Source organism: Gouania willdenowi, chromosome 11 (assembly GCF_900634775.1).
Source record: "Gouania willdenowi chromosome 11, fGouWil2.1, whole genome shotgun sequence".
Lineage (NCBI taxonomy): Eukaryota > Metazoa > Chordata > Actinopteri > Blenniiformes > Gobiesocidae > Gouania > Gouania willdenowi.
In genome coordinates this window covers 10,173,746-10,191,357 of record NC_041054.1, presented here as the reverse complement: position 1 = coordinate 10,191,357, position 17,612 = coordinate 10,173,746, and the positions used below count along the sequence as shown (strand labels likewise).

Below are 17,612 nucleotides of genomic sequence, written 5' to 3'. Positions count from 1 at the left end.
AAAAAATGAAATAATAATAATAATAATAATGTTTTTTTTTTTACAAATGTTTTATTCCTTAAAAAAACAACAACACTATTTTGGAAATCTACAAATAATAAAGCTTGGCACACACATGTTATTAATACAAATTTTGAGTTGTTTAATCCACCCACATTCAAGCTCCTCCCCTCCGCCCCGCCCCTCTCAAAGCTAAAGGTAGCCTGCAGGCTAACACGAGGAAAGTTGTTGCTAGTGGTCTTCAAACATGGCAGGAGAAACGTAGCAAAAACGCTTGGTAAACAAGTGGCAAGTCAAATTCTCTTCTATGGGAACACTTTGGGTTTAATGATGAAGACCTAGAAGTGTTTTTGTTTTGTGCAAACGTGAATTAGTGTTTGAAGGATTTTGTTTATGTTTAAAGAATATATTTTATGTTTTTTTTGTACAAAAAAATAATATAACTTTTTGGTGGACAAATAATTGTTTGAATAATTGCGATTTCGATTACAAAGGTACAGTGAAACAAAGGAAAAGATATAGAACATTTTCTCCTGCAGTCAGTCATAGTTCAGACAATAAGAACAAAAGACAAAAACAAACCTGTACACTACCATCCAAAACATGTACTACTATACAAGCGTAGTTATATACGGTAATGTACAATCAAAATAGTGAACATAGTGTTGAGAAAAAAAATTAAAAATACTAATATTAATAAAAAATTTAAAAAAACAGACAAAAAAACCAGTAAGAGTATATTGTACATACATATACACACATATCCGTACACTTATATGTAGCCACACATATACACGGCCACAGACAAAAGTTAGAATAAGAGTAAAAATTTAAAAAAATAAGTTGACTTTGTAATTGTAATTGCAATGAGAATTCTATAAAAATTGCCAATTATAATTTCACGCAAAACTGGGGAACCATGTTATAGTTCTATGTGCAGTTCTACACATATGTAGTTAAAAATGATTAAAATACGTTTCATATCAAGCTTTCCCACATTTTATCATTTAAAGAAACATTGAAATCAAGACGCCTACACAATAAATATTAAAATCTAACACGGTTAGATGATTGATATTTGTTTTAGTGTATTTTACAGCTGATTTAGGACCCGTTATCATAAGAGATGCTAACAGAAAGCTAACACAAGAGGAAGGTTAACTTTTATTAGGTTACTTATTTCAGCCTCAATGATTGTGATTAATTGTAATTGAGAATTTAACTGTAATTAATTTATCTGATGATAAAAAAATTATAAAAAAATGTCTTTTTGATCAATATTTCAAGATTTTGTTTGTATGAAAAAGAAAATTTTAAATCCGGACGATAAATTATTGTCCTTTTATAAACAAAAACATATGTTTGTAATTTTTTTAGGGGAAATCTTACAAGGAAAGCTCTTATTTATGCATAATATGTTGTCTGATATCAAGAACGAACTGCTCTATGTTTACCTCTACCTTACCAGTACGATTATATATCATGTATATTCCAGCATATTTCCTCGCGAGCTGAAGGAGGTTTTCGCCTCGTGGAGATCCAGATGTGCCGAGCGTGGACGGGAGGATTTGGCCGACACCCTCATCAGCTCCTCCTTGTTTCTTCGCTTCATGTGTCCGGCCATCATGTCTCCGTCGCTGTTCAACCTGATGCAGGAGTACCCCGCTGAGCGCACATCCCGCACCCTCACCCTCATAGCCAAGGTGATGCAGAACCTGGCCAGCTTCAACAAGTGAGTGTCCACCCTCCTCTTCACCAACACATTTTAAAACGTTGTTACTTAAGGTTTTGCTCAGACAACGAATGTATTAGCTGTTACTCATCATCTACAGTATCTAACAACTCTCATAATAGACATCTATTGCCAACATATTGAAGTGTGAAAAGTCTGTATTGTGTTAGGTACAATATGTACTCTTAAATGATTCATGGAAACAAAATCAGGGTTTTTAAAAAGCATAGACGTATTTCTTTTCATGGATTTCTTGGAAGTGCAAAAAATTGTTGAAATGTAAGACACCTTACGATGCTTTAATACAAAATACTGTCATCATCGTTCATGGCCGTGGCACATTAAAAACATTACACTGGGTGTCATCAGAAGCTTTAATAACTGGTTGCAGCTTCGGCACTCATGCACCACTATTTCCTCATCACCAATAGAATCAAAGCTATCAGGGGAAACACAGCCGTCCACTATGTAAATATTAAATATTTAATTTGACCTTTCAGGTATGTATCATTTTTAGATGTTTCTGGTTTTAAATGCATTGTTCTGTAGCACAGGCTGAAGAGCAAATGTGTATATTGAAACATATTTTCTTTCTTTCTGCTAAACATCAGAAAACAGCAATTACGTCCACAGAATTAACATAATTTTCGAAAACCACCAACAGAAGCTTTAAAAAATAAATAAATGAAAAATAATTTTCATGTTTTTCTTTATTTTGTTGCTGTAAACTGTCTCAACATGAAATAGAAATGTGTAATTTGTGCTTCACATCATTAACTTTCAAACATGTTCAGTGACGATCATATTACAATCCTCTTCTGGACACAAATTGACCAAGAACAGTGGTTCCCAAACAGGGGTACATGGACCCATAGGGGTACAGGACCGCATTGCAGGGGTACTAAAACATATCCCTAGTTCCTTTTTAGGCTTTTTTTTTTTTTTGGACAAATTCATCACAAAATAAAAGTACTATTGCTCAATAAGATACTGCATTTTCTTGTAATTTATTGAAACAGGATTATTTTATGCCGTAGAGGGCATTTTATCACACTTCTGACAATAGGAGACAATTCTTAGCTACATTTCATAAAGGAGACCGTAGTACTTACTATTTAAGTAAAAAAACAAAAATTCCACTTTAACTTCTACTCATTGTTTTTAAGGAACCAATGTTTGAGACACAGTAAAGCATGTGCAATGATGGAAAAGGTACTTATGATATGAAGAGGGGTTACACATGATATGACAAAAATGCAAAAGGGGTACACTGGACAAAAAAGGTTGGGAACCGCTGTTCTAGAACATCAGGTGCAGGGAAAGTAGTATACAGTATGTTTCCATCTTTTTGTTCCCCAGTGTTTCACATGGCTGTGATGTAATGTGTGTAGATTTGGACCAAAGGAGGAGTTCATGTATTTCATGAATGAATTCCTGGAGATGGAATGGGGCTCCATGCAGCAGTTCCTCTATGAGATTTCCAACATGGACGCAGGCGGGAACGCTGGCGGCTTTGAGGGCTACATCGACCTGGGCCGAGAGCTGTCCATGCTGCACAGCCTGCTGTGGGAGGTCATGGGCCAGCTGAGCAAGGTAGGAGGTGTTCCACATACACGCTTTCAAAATAAAACTGAGAAATACGAAGCGGGTTTCTCTCTGAACGACTTTGGTTTGACGAGTAGAATAATGTTATACTTACAAATATATATAGCATGTTTGTTTGTTCCTGTCTTCTAATGTTTATTTTTTTGTTTTTAGAAACAGAAAATTAAAATTGACAGTGTTTTGTTTATTTTTTTCTGGACTCTTAGAAAGAAAAATCACGCTTCCTTCCTTAGCGGTCAGTGTATGTCAATGTATATTTTTCTCATTGTTTTTTTTTTTCGTTCAGAAAAAAGGGTATTAAAAACAAAAAATGAGTAGTTATTTGATTCAAAAATTAAGATTGATATTCAAGGCATTTTTCTTAATTAGTATCGACACAGCACCATCCTCTACTTTGAAAACGGCAACTTCCGGTCGCACCATATATAAGCATGTATAAAAAAAAAATGTGTTTTTGTTTGTTTACATTTAATTTTTTTGTTTTTTAGAAACAGAAAATTAGAATCAATCATTTTTTAAGTCTTGTTTATCCTTTCTTGACCCTTAGAAAGAAAAATGTCCTGAATTTCCATCTTAAAGGCACACCGTGGACTTTGTGACCTAAAGAGTTATTTTAAATGATTCCTCAGACCAATATACAGCGCTTGACAGTATCAACGCTCTGAGCGGGGCTTCCCTCTTGAAATACCGACTATGTAAGTTTGGAGGAGACGGACCGTCTTTGGAGAATGCCTGGAGAACGTTTCACTTTATGGCAGTCATGTGACCACAGGCTCTCGTATACATAGTTCCCACGTGACATCACAACATACTGGCATTTCCTGACCCGGCGCCATTGCTGTGGGCAGTTGATACGAGTTAGCCTCTGTTTACAGCACAATATGGTAGTTTCGTGTTGGGGTGCGAAGCGGAGCTGGGCTCGCGCTGCGGCTACAGTCTATGGGCAGAAGGCGTGCGCGGGGTCGCCCATCCCCGGCTGCCGTGCCGACCCTCGGCGAAGGGGGCCAACAACGGTAGCGAGCGATAGTTCAATTAAACATGGATTCTTTAGGCACTGTCTGCAAACACAATCAAAAGACAAGGGAGGCTGGCCCGACATTGTTGATTTTTGCGACAGTGCTGCAGCGCTTGTTGCCACGTGAAAGTTACTGGTGTAGCGCCTCTAGTGGCCAAAAGTTAACCAGTGTGCCTTTAATTTTTGAATTTTAAAATAAAATATATTTTTGTTTTTGTTTTATCGTTGTCCTTTTCTGAACTGAAAATCCAATGACCAAAACATACACTGACCCGTTTCCTATTTTTAATAACCACTAACCACTGCAGACCATAAACACTCTATATCACCTGATACAGCTGCTGATGTTCCACCTAATCTTATTCAAAATGCCTCAAACCATTTTCATATATTTTTATTTTTGTAAAGGCTGTTTACCTGTCGTGATAACATAACATAAAGTAACACTAAACGGCCCAAATGGTGGGGAAATGTTGATTCTGAATCTGACCCAGACATCCAGCCGTTGGACTTGTCTAATAAATCTTTGTTCTTGCCCTTTCCTCCTGCTTCTGTTACCGCGTGGAGATATTTCCTTTTTTCACCCTGATACCATCCACGATGAAGACACAATCAGTTTGCATCACTTCCTGTCAGTGATTTAGAATGGTTTAGCTTTTTTCCTTCAGTTACATCAGCTTATTTAATAGATAACATCAATCTTGTTTTAATAAAAAGGAAATAAATCACTGGATGAATGAATCGCTGAACCATTAGAGAACATATTTTATTCAAATTACTAATGTCACACACATTGTCAGGCAAGCGTAACACAGTGGGTGCGCTGTAGACAAGTCTTTTTTTGGGGGGGGGGGGCATACCAGCCTTTTCCCATGTAGTTCTCATGTTCTCATCTCGTCTTCTATCCCTGCTTATCCTGTACAGCATGAGTGTCAAACTCATTTTAGTTCAGGGGCCAAATACGGACCAGTTTGGGCTTAAGTGGGCCACAGATTTTAGGTGTAAAAAAAAGAGAAAATCCAAATTAATGTTACTATGCCCTGGTTTGCATTTCCACATGAAAATGATAATGTTGAGAATCAGAAGTACCTTATTTATCCCAGGAGGAAATTACTTTCTTACAGAGGCTTTAGAATTTCACAAATGAAAAGAAGAAACACTTAACAAAGAAAGAAAAGAAAATGTACATAATTAAGTAAAAGACTGTTAATTAAATAATGATTAAATACAAGTGCACACATTACAGTAGAAAAAATAATAATAATAATACAAATACAATTCAGATACAGTATATACAAGAATCAAGAAGCTGTTTGTGTTTTTGAATTTGGGGACATTTTGAGAAATAATTTGAGGAAAATTTGCCAGACTTTGGAATAATCGAGTTCTTTCAACAAGTTCTTATATCACATGACAGCAGTCAATGTGATATAAGAACTGGAAAACTGAGAATTGCAAATTTTGTGAATTTTAATAGATTTTTTGTATTTGGAGGGACTGAGAATACTACAACTGAATTAGTTGGTCATTTACAAAATGTTTCAAGTTTTTTCAGTCATTTTAACTTCCTCAAGTGGGCCGGATTTGGCCCCGGGCCTTGATGTGTTGTAGAGGGTTGCAGGCAATGCTGGAGCCTTTCCCAGCAGACATGGGGCGTAAGGCAGTGTAAACGCTCCTTGATAGGATGCCAGTCTAACGCAGAGCTTGACGGAGACATCAGTGGGACTTGAACCCACGATCCCTGCACTGAGAGGCAGTAATAGTTTGCATGTTCTCCTTCAGCATTTATTTCTCCCTTTCCAGGGTGTCATTGTTTTGCAATTCAAGTAAGATGAGAATCAAAGCGGGAGTAGAATATATAATAATAATAATATCAATAATATTAATCCACTGGATTGAATGAATGGATTATTTAAATATGTTTACATTCAAAACAGTTGTGATGATGTAACATTTATTATTGCTGTACGACTCAAGTTCATCTTTTAAGTCAATGTTTCTCAAATGGGGGTACGCGATGGCACTACAGGGGGTACTTGAGAGTGAGAGAGAGAGAGAGAGTGGGAAATTAACAAATAAATTTTTAGTCTTGTTCTCACCCCAGGCGTGAGATGACCGTAAATGATAAAGACTATACAAATATATCTATTCAGGAACCACTAAATCATTGTTTTTCAACTTTGGGGTTGGTATTTCTATACTTTCAATTTCACAAATATAAATCTAGTTCAACTAAAATGCAGTTAAAAAAATTCATATATATAATAACTGAGTTCAAAAATGATCAAAAACAAATTCTAGAAAGAAAAAAAAACGTCTTTGGGGTTGCCAGAAATTCTTGATATCAAATGTGGTCGCGATCCACATTCACTGAATACTGTTTGTTTCCAATTCTTTCTTTAAAATGTGTGTTATCAGTCGTTCATTCCATCATTGTGATGTATCGTTGTTTTTAAATAGTTCTCTAAGCAAAATGTTGTAGTCGGACAACTGGCGTACTTGGATTCAGAAATAAGATAAAGTGAGTATTGAGCCAAAACAGTTTGAGAACCCGTGTTATAAAGATAACCAGCGATTCCAAACCATGTGGACACTATAGTAGCGATAAGTGAGCATGTGTTTTTATCTTAATAGTAATGATAAGTGCTTGTTGCCAGGATGCCATACTGAAACTGGGACCTCTGCCGCGGCTGTTGAACGACATCAGCGTAGCTCTGAGGAACCCACAGCTCCACATGCCTGCAAACCACCAACCCGAACGACCCAATGACAGACTCTTCTCCCGACCCTCCTTCAACCGTCTCATGTCCTCGGACTTTCAAAGCCTCATGATGCGGGACTTGAACAGGTATGGTCCCGTCCCCTGCTGTGAATATTTTGTGCCGTGTCATAATAGTGAATTTCCAGCTAAAACACTGAAGATTAAAGCTGTTAAACACACACACACATTCAAAGACGAAAAAAATGCACAAAAGTGTGATTTGAGAACTAAAAGCTCATGCTGATAATGTTAGTGCAGCTCCTCTGGCTTTTTGAGTATTTTTATTAATCAGTAATTGCCCACAGCAGCTGTTCCCTGACTTCCTTATACCAACCTCTTTGCGCTGTGTTTTAATTCATATCAACACCCTGTTTATTGCTGAGAGACAATTACTTCTACAAGGCTTTTTCAAGTGGGATTAACTAATTTTTTAGTGTTGTCTTTTTTACCATGTTTTTGCCTGCTGAGATAAAATGTGAAAATTTTAATTATGATGCATGCAGATTTAGAGACCCATGGTAAGCAATATCTAAGAATTCAAACAAACACATCCAACAGAGAAGTTAATCCATGACTGACTGACAGGAGCTGAGTTGCCACACCTGTTAAATTCTTAGCATACGCTAAGTTCACAAAGTAATTTGCTCAGGACTGAGTTTTTTAAGCATTTGAGACATGATCACGCTTCTCTTTTTTTCACTTACACGCAGCTCGATAGACGCCTCTCGTCTGCCGTCGCCTCCTGGAGGAATCTCAGCGGTGGAGTCGCTCGCTTCAAATCTAAACATGAGGCGACAGGCAGAGCGAGACATTCGCTCGTCCAGGGAAGTTTTCTACGTGACACGTCCTCCTCTGGCCCGCTCCAGTCCTGCATACTGCACCAGCAGCTCGGACATAACGGAACCTGATCCAAAGGTGGTGGGTCAACCAATTGTTTTCTGGTCATTTGTCAACCATATTGTTCTTGCTAGGGACACATTCACCATAGATTGGAACCTCACAGCAAAAGGTATTTTACTTAAAGGCACACCGTTTACTTTTTGACCTAAAAAGTTGACCCGTATGAGTTATTTCAAATGATTCCTCAGACCAATATACAGTATCAATGCTCTGAGCGGGGCTTCCCTCTTGAAATACCGACTATGTAAGTTTGGAGGAGACGGACCGTCTTTGGAGAATGGCTGGAGAACGTTTCACTTTATGGCAGTCATGTGACCACAGGCTCTCATATACATAGTTCCCACGTTACATCACAACATACGGGCATTTCCCGACCCGGCGCCATTGCTGTGGGCAGTTGAAACAAGTTAGCCTCTGTTTATAGCCAAAAGAGCACAATATGGTAGTTTCGTGTTGGGTTGGGGTGCGAAGCGGAGCTGGGCTCGCGCTGCGGCTACAGTCTATGGGCTGAAGGCGTGCGCGGGGTCGCCCATCCCCGGCTGCCGCGCCGACCCTCGGCGAAGGGGGCCAACGATGGTAGTGAGGCCAGGGAGTACGGGGGAGCGCCACCAACATGGCGAGGAGGGCGGCGGTGGCAGCGGCTGTTCCTCCAGCCGCGGCACGAGCCCAGCCCTTGGAGCCAATCCTTATCCCGAAGTTGAAGGTCAACTACCGTCTGCATACAGAATCTAAAGACAAGGGAGGCAGGCCCGACTGACTGATTGTTGATTTTTGCGACAGTGCTGCGGTGCTTGCGGCCACAATGGGGCGCTTGCGTGTAAGTTACTGATCTAGCGCCCCTAGTGGCCAAAAGGTACACAGTGTGCCTTTAAATAAAAATGTGATTTGGTGGATTTTAGGCTTAAAAAAAGAAAGCGCCACACAATGTGGAATAGAAGAGTGGTTCCCAAACAGGGGTACATGTACCCCTAGGGGTACAGGAGCACATTCCAGGGGGTGCTCAGAAAGATTTAACAATTAATTAAAAAATAATCAGGAAATTTTCCTAGTTGCTTTTTAGGCTATTTTTTTTGGGACAAATTCACCACAAACTAACAATATTGCTCAATAAAAGGCTGTATTTTCTTGTAATTTATTGAAACAGGATTATTTTATCCTGTAGAGGCCATTTTATCACACATTTGACAATAGGAGACAAGAATTAGCTACATTTTAAATCGGAGGCCGCATTTACTTACTGTTGGTGTCATTACATTAAAGTTGCATTCTTTATTTAAAAAAGAAAATAAATAAATTCCACTTAAAATTCCATTCATTGTTTTGAATTTGTAGATTAAGCCTAGGGGAACCAATGGTCAAGACACATTTAGAGGTTTAGGAGACCCCGTTAATCCACAAATGAAAAAACAAAGGAAATTATGGAGAGGGTACTTATGCTATGAAGAGGGGGTACACAGGACCAAAAAGATTGGGAAGCACTATTATAGAATGTACATTTACACCCAAGACATGAAAGTTAGTCTCTTCAAAACAATGAACAGAAATCCTTGTTACCTGCTTTGACATTTGCTATCAAAAAAAGCACAGAATGACCCTTAAGACATGTTATTAATTAAATCAGCAGATAAAGAGAGAAGGCAGACACGTGTGAATATTGTGTTAATATGTTGTACTTGTGAGAATATTTTAGGTCCCTCATTGACGTTGATTTTCTTGTTAAATGTTTTCGAATGTCTCAAGATCAAATCTTTCCACGTTTTTAAGTCTTAAGTCAGATTTTTTTCTGGATAATGTATCTGCCATTGACCATGTGACCATCTCACAGCCAGCACCACATAATCCTCCAACAAGCTTATTAATGCTTTTTAGATGATTTGTATCCAACTAATTCTTGGTAAACTTATGTGTTAATAGTCAAGTTTGTTTCTTTTGTTTTGCAATATTTCTAAATAAAGCACTAAATATTGTTATTTGGTTAATAAATAGTGAATAAAAAAATTAGATGGCTGTTGTCATAGTTTTGTTTTTGTGGCACAAATCTTATTCCTTTGTGTTTTTCAGGTGCATAGTGTTAACAAAAGTGTCTCCATGATGGACCTCCAGGACTCTCGCATGAACAGCATTTCCAACCTAAACTCAGTGGGCGACATGCTCACCTCCTCTCAAGCCTCCATCGCCGGTCTTGGCCACAGTTTCGGGGACCTTGGCCGTCCTCTCCGAATGGGAGGACATATGCAGGCTGGGTCAGTGGGCTCTGGGCTTAGGGTGAGCCAGATGGGCCACGTAGGGGGCCCCACTGAGTCCATATCCCAGCAACAACAGCAGGCGGCAGCCGCCATGAACTTCCCGCTGTCTTTCCAGAACCCACTATTCCATCTGGCTTCCCAAAACTCCCCGGCTCAACACCCTCCCCCTCTTCTCCTGGCTCCTGAGCAGGAGAATGGCCACCATGAGTATGCGCCTGCCTTTGGCAACAACGCCTTCTCCCGCAGTGAGGACTTGTCCGCCCTGCGGTCCCAGAACAGCCTGGTGCAGCCCAGCATCGTCCACTCGCACAGCTACAGCGACGATTTCTCCCGACAGAACCACAACAATGACTATGCCTGGCACCAGCTGTCACTGCAAGTGCAGGTAAATTATTTGCATGCATTATTTATTCACTTGCTGCACGTGGTACCCTGTTGTTGGCAACAGTCGTTCAGGTGGCAGAGGGTTCGACCCCAAGGCTATACCTATCTATGTGTCCTTGGGCAAGACACTGAACCCTAAGGTGCTCCCAATGGTTGACTAGCGCCTTGCTTGGCAGCTCTGTCCCATTGGTGTGTGAATGTGAATGGGTAAATGAGCTGGTAAAGATTTTTGCGAAAAATTAAAACAATATTTCTAAATGTCGACAGACTATAATTGCGCTTTGAACGCGTTTCCATTGAAAAATGTTTTGGACAGGAGCCTCGTAACTCCAGTGAAATCTCTTCCCATGAGACTTCGCCGCAGGAAGAATAAGATGGACGCTCCAAACCACCTTATAGCACGCCATATTCCTTTGTTGTTTCACGTCTAACGTGGCAGTAATGATTTTTATGTATAATGCTAAGAAATGTCTCTACTTCTGTCTACACGTACCGCGCCATGTTTTCTCTTAGAGAATTGGTCATGTGACAATGTAAGTCACATTTTGTGACATATATTTGCATAAAACGTGTTTTCATGGAGCTTTTGCGATACATTTCAATATCGAAACGTCTTAAATTCCTCCTCATGAAAGCGTAAAAACTTTTTTGCGATATTTGAGTGTTTTTTCAAAATTCAGATGTTTCCATGACCAGTTTTTATTGCACTATTTAGATTCCCCATCTGTCTTTTCCTTCTACTGCGTGCGCTCTTAGCACGTCACACTGTGCCTGGAAATATCGAGCACAAATGAGGCATCTGAAGGGCCTGAAAAGTGATGAAGAGATGCTGTGTTTGGACGGATCATGATTTGTGGGATTTTTTTTTTTTTATATATGAGATACGTGTTCAAGGTTGTTGGGGTGTGGCTTTGAACAGAGCATTGAGACCGCTCTGTTTATATTAGGATTTTGCGCATGTGATGTTTCCAACATGGAGCATATATAAGAGCTGATTAGGCCATAGCGCAAAATGAAATATAAAGCCACTGAACAGAAGGTGTCAATGGGAAAAAATACAAACAAAAAAAAACATTGTCCTCAAGAAATCTCACTACAACCAGGAAAAATACAATACGGAAGGCTATCTGTGAGAGAGACAAAGCTGTAGGGAAAACCAGAGGAACATTAAATGAAATCAAAGAAAGATGGCAGGATAAGATGAAGAACTAAGGGAAATATTGCTTTCAGTAAGTCCTGGGAAAATGAAACAGGTGGTGGTCTGGGGGAAGAGCAGCCGCTGTCGTTTTCTCTCTGCGATGAGTCGATAACTGGTATCCAAGGTAATGTGACACCTTTCAAACCGCAGATGAAGGTAAGTTCAACACAAACAGTCATTTCTTTAGGTGAATACATTGAATTTATTCAGGTATGTAGGCCACCACATGAATATAAAGACGTTTTTCTTATAGTGAAAGATCACCAGAAGTCTATTTGTTCCAGTCACACTGCTCAATTCTGCCCTAAACAGCCACCTTGGCAGAGACCACAAACCGCAAGAAGGAAAGCAGTGCCACATCTTTTTTTCTCTCTCTGAGGTGGCTGTTTCTTGGGTGTTTTATTTTTTTGTGGTTAATAAGGACACATTTTTGCTTACGTACTTAAAGTATCCAAACTGACATTGGTAAATATTGCAATATATTTTGTGTTTGAGTCGGTCACACCAAAAATGGGAACTTGTTGAGCATTAAACATCTTTTCTTTTTGTTGTCTGCCTCTTCTCCTTTCAACAATCATTGCAGCCAACACTGTGCGTAATTCTGTTACAGTTAGGACCTGCTCGCTAAATTAATATGCAAAAATGTTATATATATATATATACTTACGCATATATATATATACAGTATATATCAGTGCTGTCAACAGATTAAAAGTATTGTGCGATTAATTAAATATGCTGTGTGATTAATTCAATTAATCTTTTTTTTAATCTCACCTAAAAATTGCTGAGAAATGCCCTCAACTGGAGGTATTTTCATTTAAATTACATCCTGTAATTTATTAACCACAATTCACGCATTGAAATCAGGTGAAAAAATTTCAAACACCTCCAAACAGAGGTAAGCCTATAGTAAGGCATAAAAAATTACAACATTTTTTCAAACACCTCATAACGGAAGTAAAGCATAAAAACTGACAAAAATTTTTCAAACACCTCATAACGGAAGTAAGGCTATAGGTAAGGCTTAAAAACTGACAACATTTTTTCAAACACCTCATAACAGAAGTAAGGCATAAAAACTGAAAATTTTTTTTCAAACACCTCATAACGGAAGTAAGGCTATAGTAAGGCATAAAAACGGACGAAAAAAATTCAAACACCTCATAACGGAAGTAAGGCTATAGTAAGGCATGAATTTTGGCGAAAAAATTTCAAACACCTCATAACGGAAGTAAGGCTATAGTAAGGCATAAAAACTGAAAATTTTTTTTCAAACACCTCATAACGGAAGTAAGGCTATAGTAAGGCATAAAAACGGACGAAAAAAATTCAAACACCTCATAACGGAAGTAAGGCTATAGTAAGGCATGAATTTTGGCGAAAAAATTTCAAACACCTCATAATGGAAGTAAGGCTATAGTAAGGCATAAAAAATTACAAAAATTTTTCAAACACCTCATAACGGATATAGTAAGGCATAAAAACGTGCAAAAAATTTTCAAACACCTCATAACGGACGAAAAAATTTCAAACACCTCATAACGGAAGTAAGGCTATAGTAAGGCTATAGTAAGGCATAAAATTGGGCGAAAAAATTTCAAACACCTCATATCGGAAGTAAGGTTATAGTAAGGCATAAAAACGAGCAAAAAATTTTCAAACACCTCATAACGGACGAAAAAATTTCAAACACCTCATAACGGAAGTAAGGCTATAGTAAGGCTATAGTAAGGCATGAATTTTGGCAAAAAAATTTCAAACACCTCTTAACGGAAGTAAGGCTATAGTAAGGCATAAAAACGGACGAAAAAATTTCAAACACCTCATAACGGAAGTAAGGTTATAGTAAGGCATAAAAACGAGCAAAATTTTTTAAAAAGCCTCATAATGGAAGTAAGGCTATAGTAAGGCATGAATTTTGGCGAAAAAATTTCAAACACCTCATAATGGAAGTAAGGCTATAGTAAGGCATAAAAAATTACAAAAATTTTTCAAACACCTCATAACGGATATAGTAAGGCATAAAAACGGGCAAAAAATTTTCAAACACCTCATAACGGACGAAAAAATTTCAAACACCTCATAACGGAAGTAAGGCTATAGTAAGGCATAAAATTGGGCGAAAAAATTTCAAACACCTCATAACGGAAGTAAGGCTATAGTAAGGCATAAAATTGGGCAAAAAAATTTCAAACACCTCATAACGGAAGTAAGGCTATAGTAAGGCATAAAAACTGAATTTTTTTTTTCAAACACCTCATAACGGAAGTAAGACTATAGTAAGGCATAAAAACGGACGAAAAAAATTCAAACACCTCATAACGGCAGTAAGGCTATAGTAAGGCATAAAAACGGACGAAAAAATTTCAAACACCTCATAACGGAAGTAAGACTATAGTAAGGCATAAAAACTGACAAAATTTTTTAAAAAGCCTCATAATGGAAGTAAGGCTATAGTAAGGCATGAATTTTGGCGAAAAAATTTCAAACACCTCTTAACGGAAGTAAGGCTATAGTAAGGCATAAAAACGAGCAAAAAAATTTCAAACACCTCATAACGGAAGTAAGGCTATAGTAAGGCATAAAAACTGACAAAATTTTTTCAAACACCTCATAACGGAAGTAAGGCTATAGTAAGGCATAAAAACGGGCAAAAAATTTTCAAACACTTCATAACGGAAGTAAGGCTATAGTAAGGCATAAAAACGGACGAAAAAATTTCAAACACCTCATAACGGAAGTAAGGCTATAGTAAGGCATAAAATTGGGCGAAAAAATTTCAAACACCTCATATCGGAAGTAAGGCTATAGTAAGGCATAAAAACTGACAAAATTTTTTCAAACACCTCATAACGGAAGTAAGGATATAGTAAGGCATAAAAACGGACGAAAAAATTTCAAACACCTCATAACGAAAGTAAGGCTATAGTAAGGCATATATACGGACGAAAAAATTTCAAACACCTCTTAACGGAAGTAAGGCTATAGTAAGGCATAAAAACGAGCAAAAAAATTTCAAACACCTCATAAGGGAAGTAAGGCTATAGTAAGGCATAAAAAGGGGCAAAAAAATTTCAAACACTTCATAACGGAAGTAAGGCTATAGTAAGGCATAAGAACGGGCAAAAAAATTTCAAACACCTCATAACGGAAGTAAGGCTATAGTAAGGCATGAATTTTGGCGAAAAAATTTCAAACACCTCATAATGGAAGTAAGGCTATAGTAAGGCATAAAAAATTACAAAATTTTTTCAAACACCTCATAACAGATATAGTAAGGCATAAAAACGGGCAAAAAATTTTCAAACACCTCATAACGGACGAAAAAATTTCAAACACCTCATAACGGAAGTAAGGCTATAGTAAGGCATAAAAACTGACAAAATTTTTTCAAACACCTCATAACGGAAGTAAGGCTATAGTAAGGCATAAAAACGGACGAAAAAATTTCAAACACCTCATAACGGAAGTAAGGCTATAGTAAGGCATAAAAACTGACGAAAAAATTTCAAACACCTCATAACGGAAGTAAGGCTATAGTAAGGCATGAATTTTGGCGAAAAAATTTCAAACACCTCATAATGGAAGTAAGGCTATAGTAAGGCATAAAAAATTACAAAATTTTTTCAAACACCTCATAACGGATATAGTAAGGCATAAAAACGGGCAAAAAATTTTCAAACACCTCATAACGGACGAAAAAATTTCAAACACCTCATAACGGAAGTAAGGCTATAGTAAGGCATAAAAACTGACGAAAAAATTTCAAACACCTCATAACGGAAGTAAGGCTATAGTAAGGCATAAAAACGGGCGAAAAAATTTTAAACACCTCATAACGGAAGTAAGGCTATAGTAAGGCATAAAAACTGACAAAATTTTTTCAAACACCTCAAAATGGAAGTAAGGCTATAGTAAGGCATAAAAACGGACGAAAAAATTTCAAACACCCTATAACGGAAGTAAGGCTATAGTAAGGCATAAAAAAGGGTGAAAAAAAGTTCAAACACCTCATAACGGAAGTAAGGCTATAGTAAGGCATAAAAACGGGCGAAAAAATTTCAAACACCTCATAACGGAAGTAAGGCTATAGTAAGGCATAAAATTGGGCGAAAAAATTTCAAACACCTCATAACGGAAGTAAGGCTATAGTAAGGCATAAAAACTGACAACATTTTTTCAAACACCTCATAACGGAAGTAAGGCTATAGTAAGGCAAAAAAACGGGCAAAAAAATTTCAAACACCTCAAAATGGAAGTAAGGCTATAGTAAGGCATAAAAACTGACAAAATTTTTTCAAACACCTCATAACGGAAGTAAGGCTATAGTAAGGCATAAAAACGGGCAAAAAAATTTCAAACACCTCATAACGGACGTAAGGCTATAGTAAGGCATAAAAACTGAATTTTTTTTTTCAAACACCTCATAACGGAAGTAAGACTATAGTAAGGCATCAAAACGGACGAAAAAAATTCAAACACCTCATAACGGCAGTAAGGCTATAGTAAGGCATAAAAACGGGTGAAAAAATTTCAAACACCTCATAACGGAAGTAAGGCTATAGTAAGGCATAAAAACTGACAAAATTTTTTTAAACACCTCATAACGGAAGTAAGGCTATAGTAAGGCATAAAAACGGGCGAAAAAATTTCAAACACCTCATAACGGAAGTAAGGTTATAGTAAGGCATAAAAACGGACGAAAAAATTTCAAACACCTCATAACGGAAGTAAGGCTATAGTAAGGCATAAAATTGGGCGAAAAAATTTCAAACACCTCATATCGGAAGTAAGGCTATAGTAAGGCATAAAAACTGACAAAATTTTTTCAAACACCTCATAACGGAAGTAAGGATATAGTAAGGCATAAAAACGGACGAAAAAATTTCAAACACCTCATAACGAAAGTAAGGCTATAGTAAGGCATATATACGGACGAAAAAATTTCAAACACCTCTTAACGGAAGTAAGGCTATAGTAAGGCATAAAAACGAGCAAAAAAATTTCAAACACCTCATAAGGGAAGTAAGGCTATAGTAAGGCATAAAAAGGGGCAAAAAAATTTCAAACACCTCATAACGGAAGTAAGGCTATAGTAAGGCATGAATTTTGGCGAAAAAATTTCAAACACCTCATAATGGAAGTAAGGCTATAGTAAGGCATAAAAAATTACAAAATTTTTTCAAACACCTCATAACAGATATAGTAAGGCATAAAAACGGGCAAAAAATTTTCAAACACCTCATAACGGACGAAAAAATTTCAAACACCTCATAACGGAAGTAAGGCTATAGTAAGGCATAAAAACTGACAAAATTTTTTCAAACACCTCATAACGGAAGTAAGGCTATAGTAAGGCATAAAAACGGACGAAAAAATTTCAAACACCTCATAACGGAAGTAAGGCTATAGTAAGGCATAAAAACTGACGAAAAAATTTCAAACACCTCATAACGGAAGTAAGGCTATAGTAAGGCATGAATTTTGGCGAAAAAATTTCAAACACCTCATAATGGAAGTAAGGCTATAGTAAGGCATAAAAAATTACAAAATTTTTTCAAACACCTCATAACGGATATAGTAAGGCATAAAAACGGGCAAAAAATTTTCAAACACCTCATAACGGACGAAAAAATTTCAAACACCTCATAACGGAAGTAAGGCTATAGTAAGGCATAAAAACTGACGAAAAAATTTCAAACACCTCATAACGGAAGTAAGGCTATAGTAAGGCATAAAAACGGGCGAAAAAATTTTAAACACCTCAT

At 37.5% G+C, this 17,612-nt stretch overlaps 1 protein-coding gene across 8 annotated transcripts in view; it reads left to right on the top strand.

Moving 5' to 3' along the window:
• Positions 1-17,612, top strand: part of LOC114471999 (ras/Rap GTPase-activating protein SynGAP-like) — a 75,339-nt gene that overhangs the window by 28,799 nt on the left and 28,928 nt on the right. For 6 of the 8 annotated variants that reach the window (XM_028461026.1, XM_028461023.1, XM_028461025.1 and 3 more), the window contains 5 exons: positions 1,496-1,732; positions 3,124-3,325; positions 7,010-7,200; positions 7,824-8,031; positions 10,075-10,644. In XM_028461026.1, the coding sequence (XP_028316827.1) occupies positions 1,496-1,732; positions 3,124-3,325; positions 7,010-7,200; positions 7,824-8,031; positions 10,075-10,644 (1,408 nt within the window). The remainder of the gene's footprint in view (positions 1-1,495; positions 1,733-3,123; positions 3,326-7,009; positions 7,201-7,823; positions 8,032-10,074; positions 10,645-17,612) is intronic. The other 2 variants (XM_028461024.1, XM_028461021.1) reach the window with 1 other exon arrangement.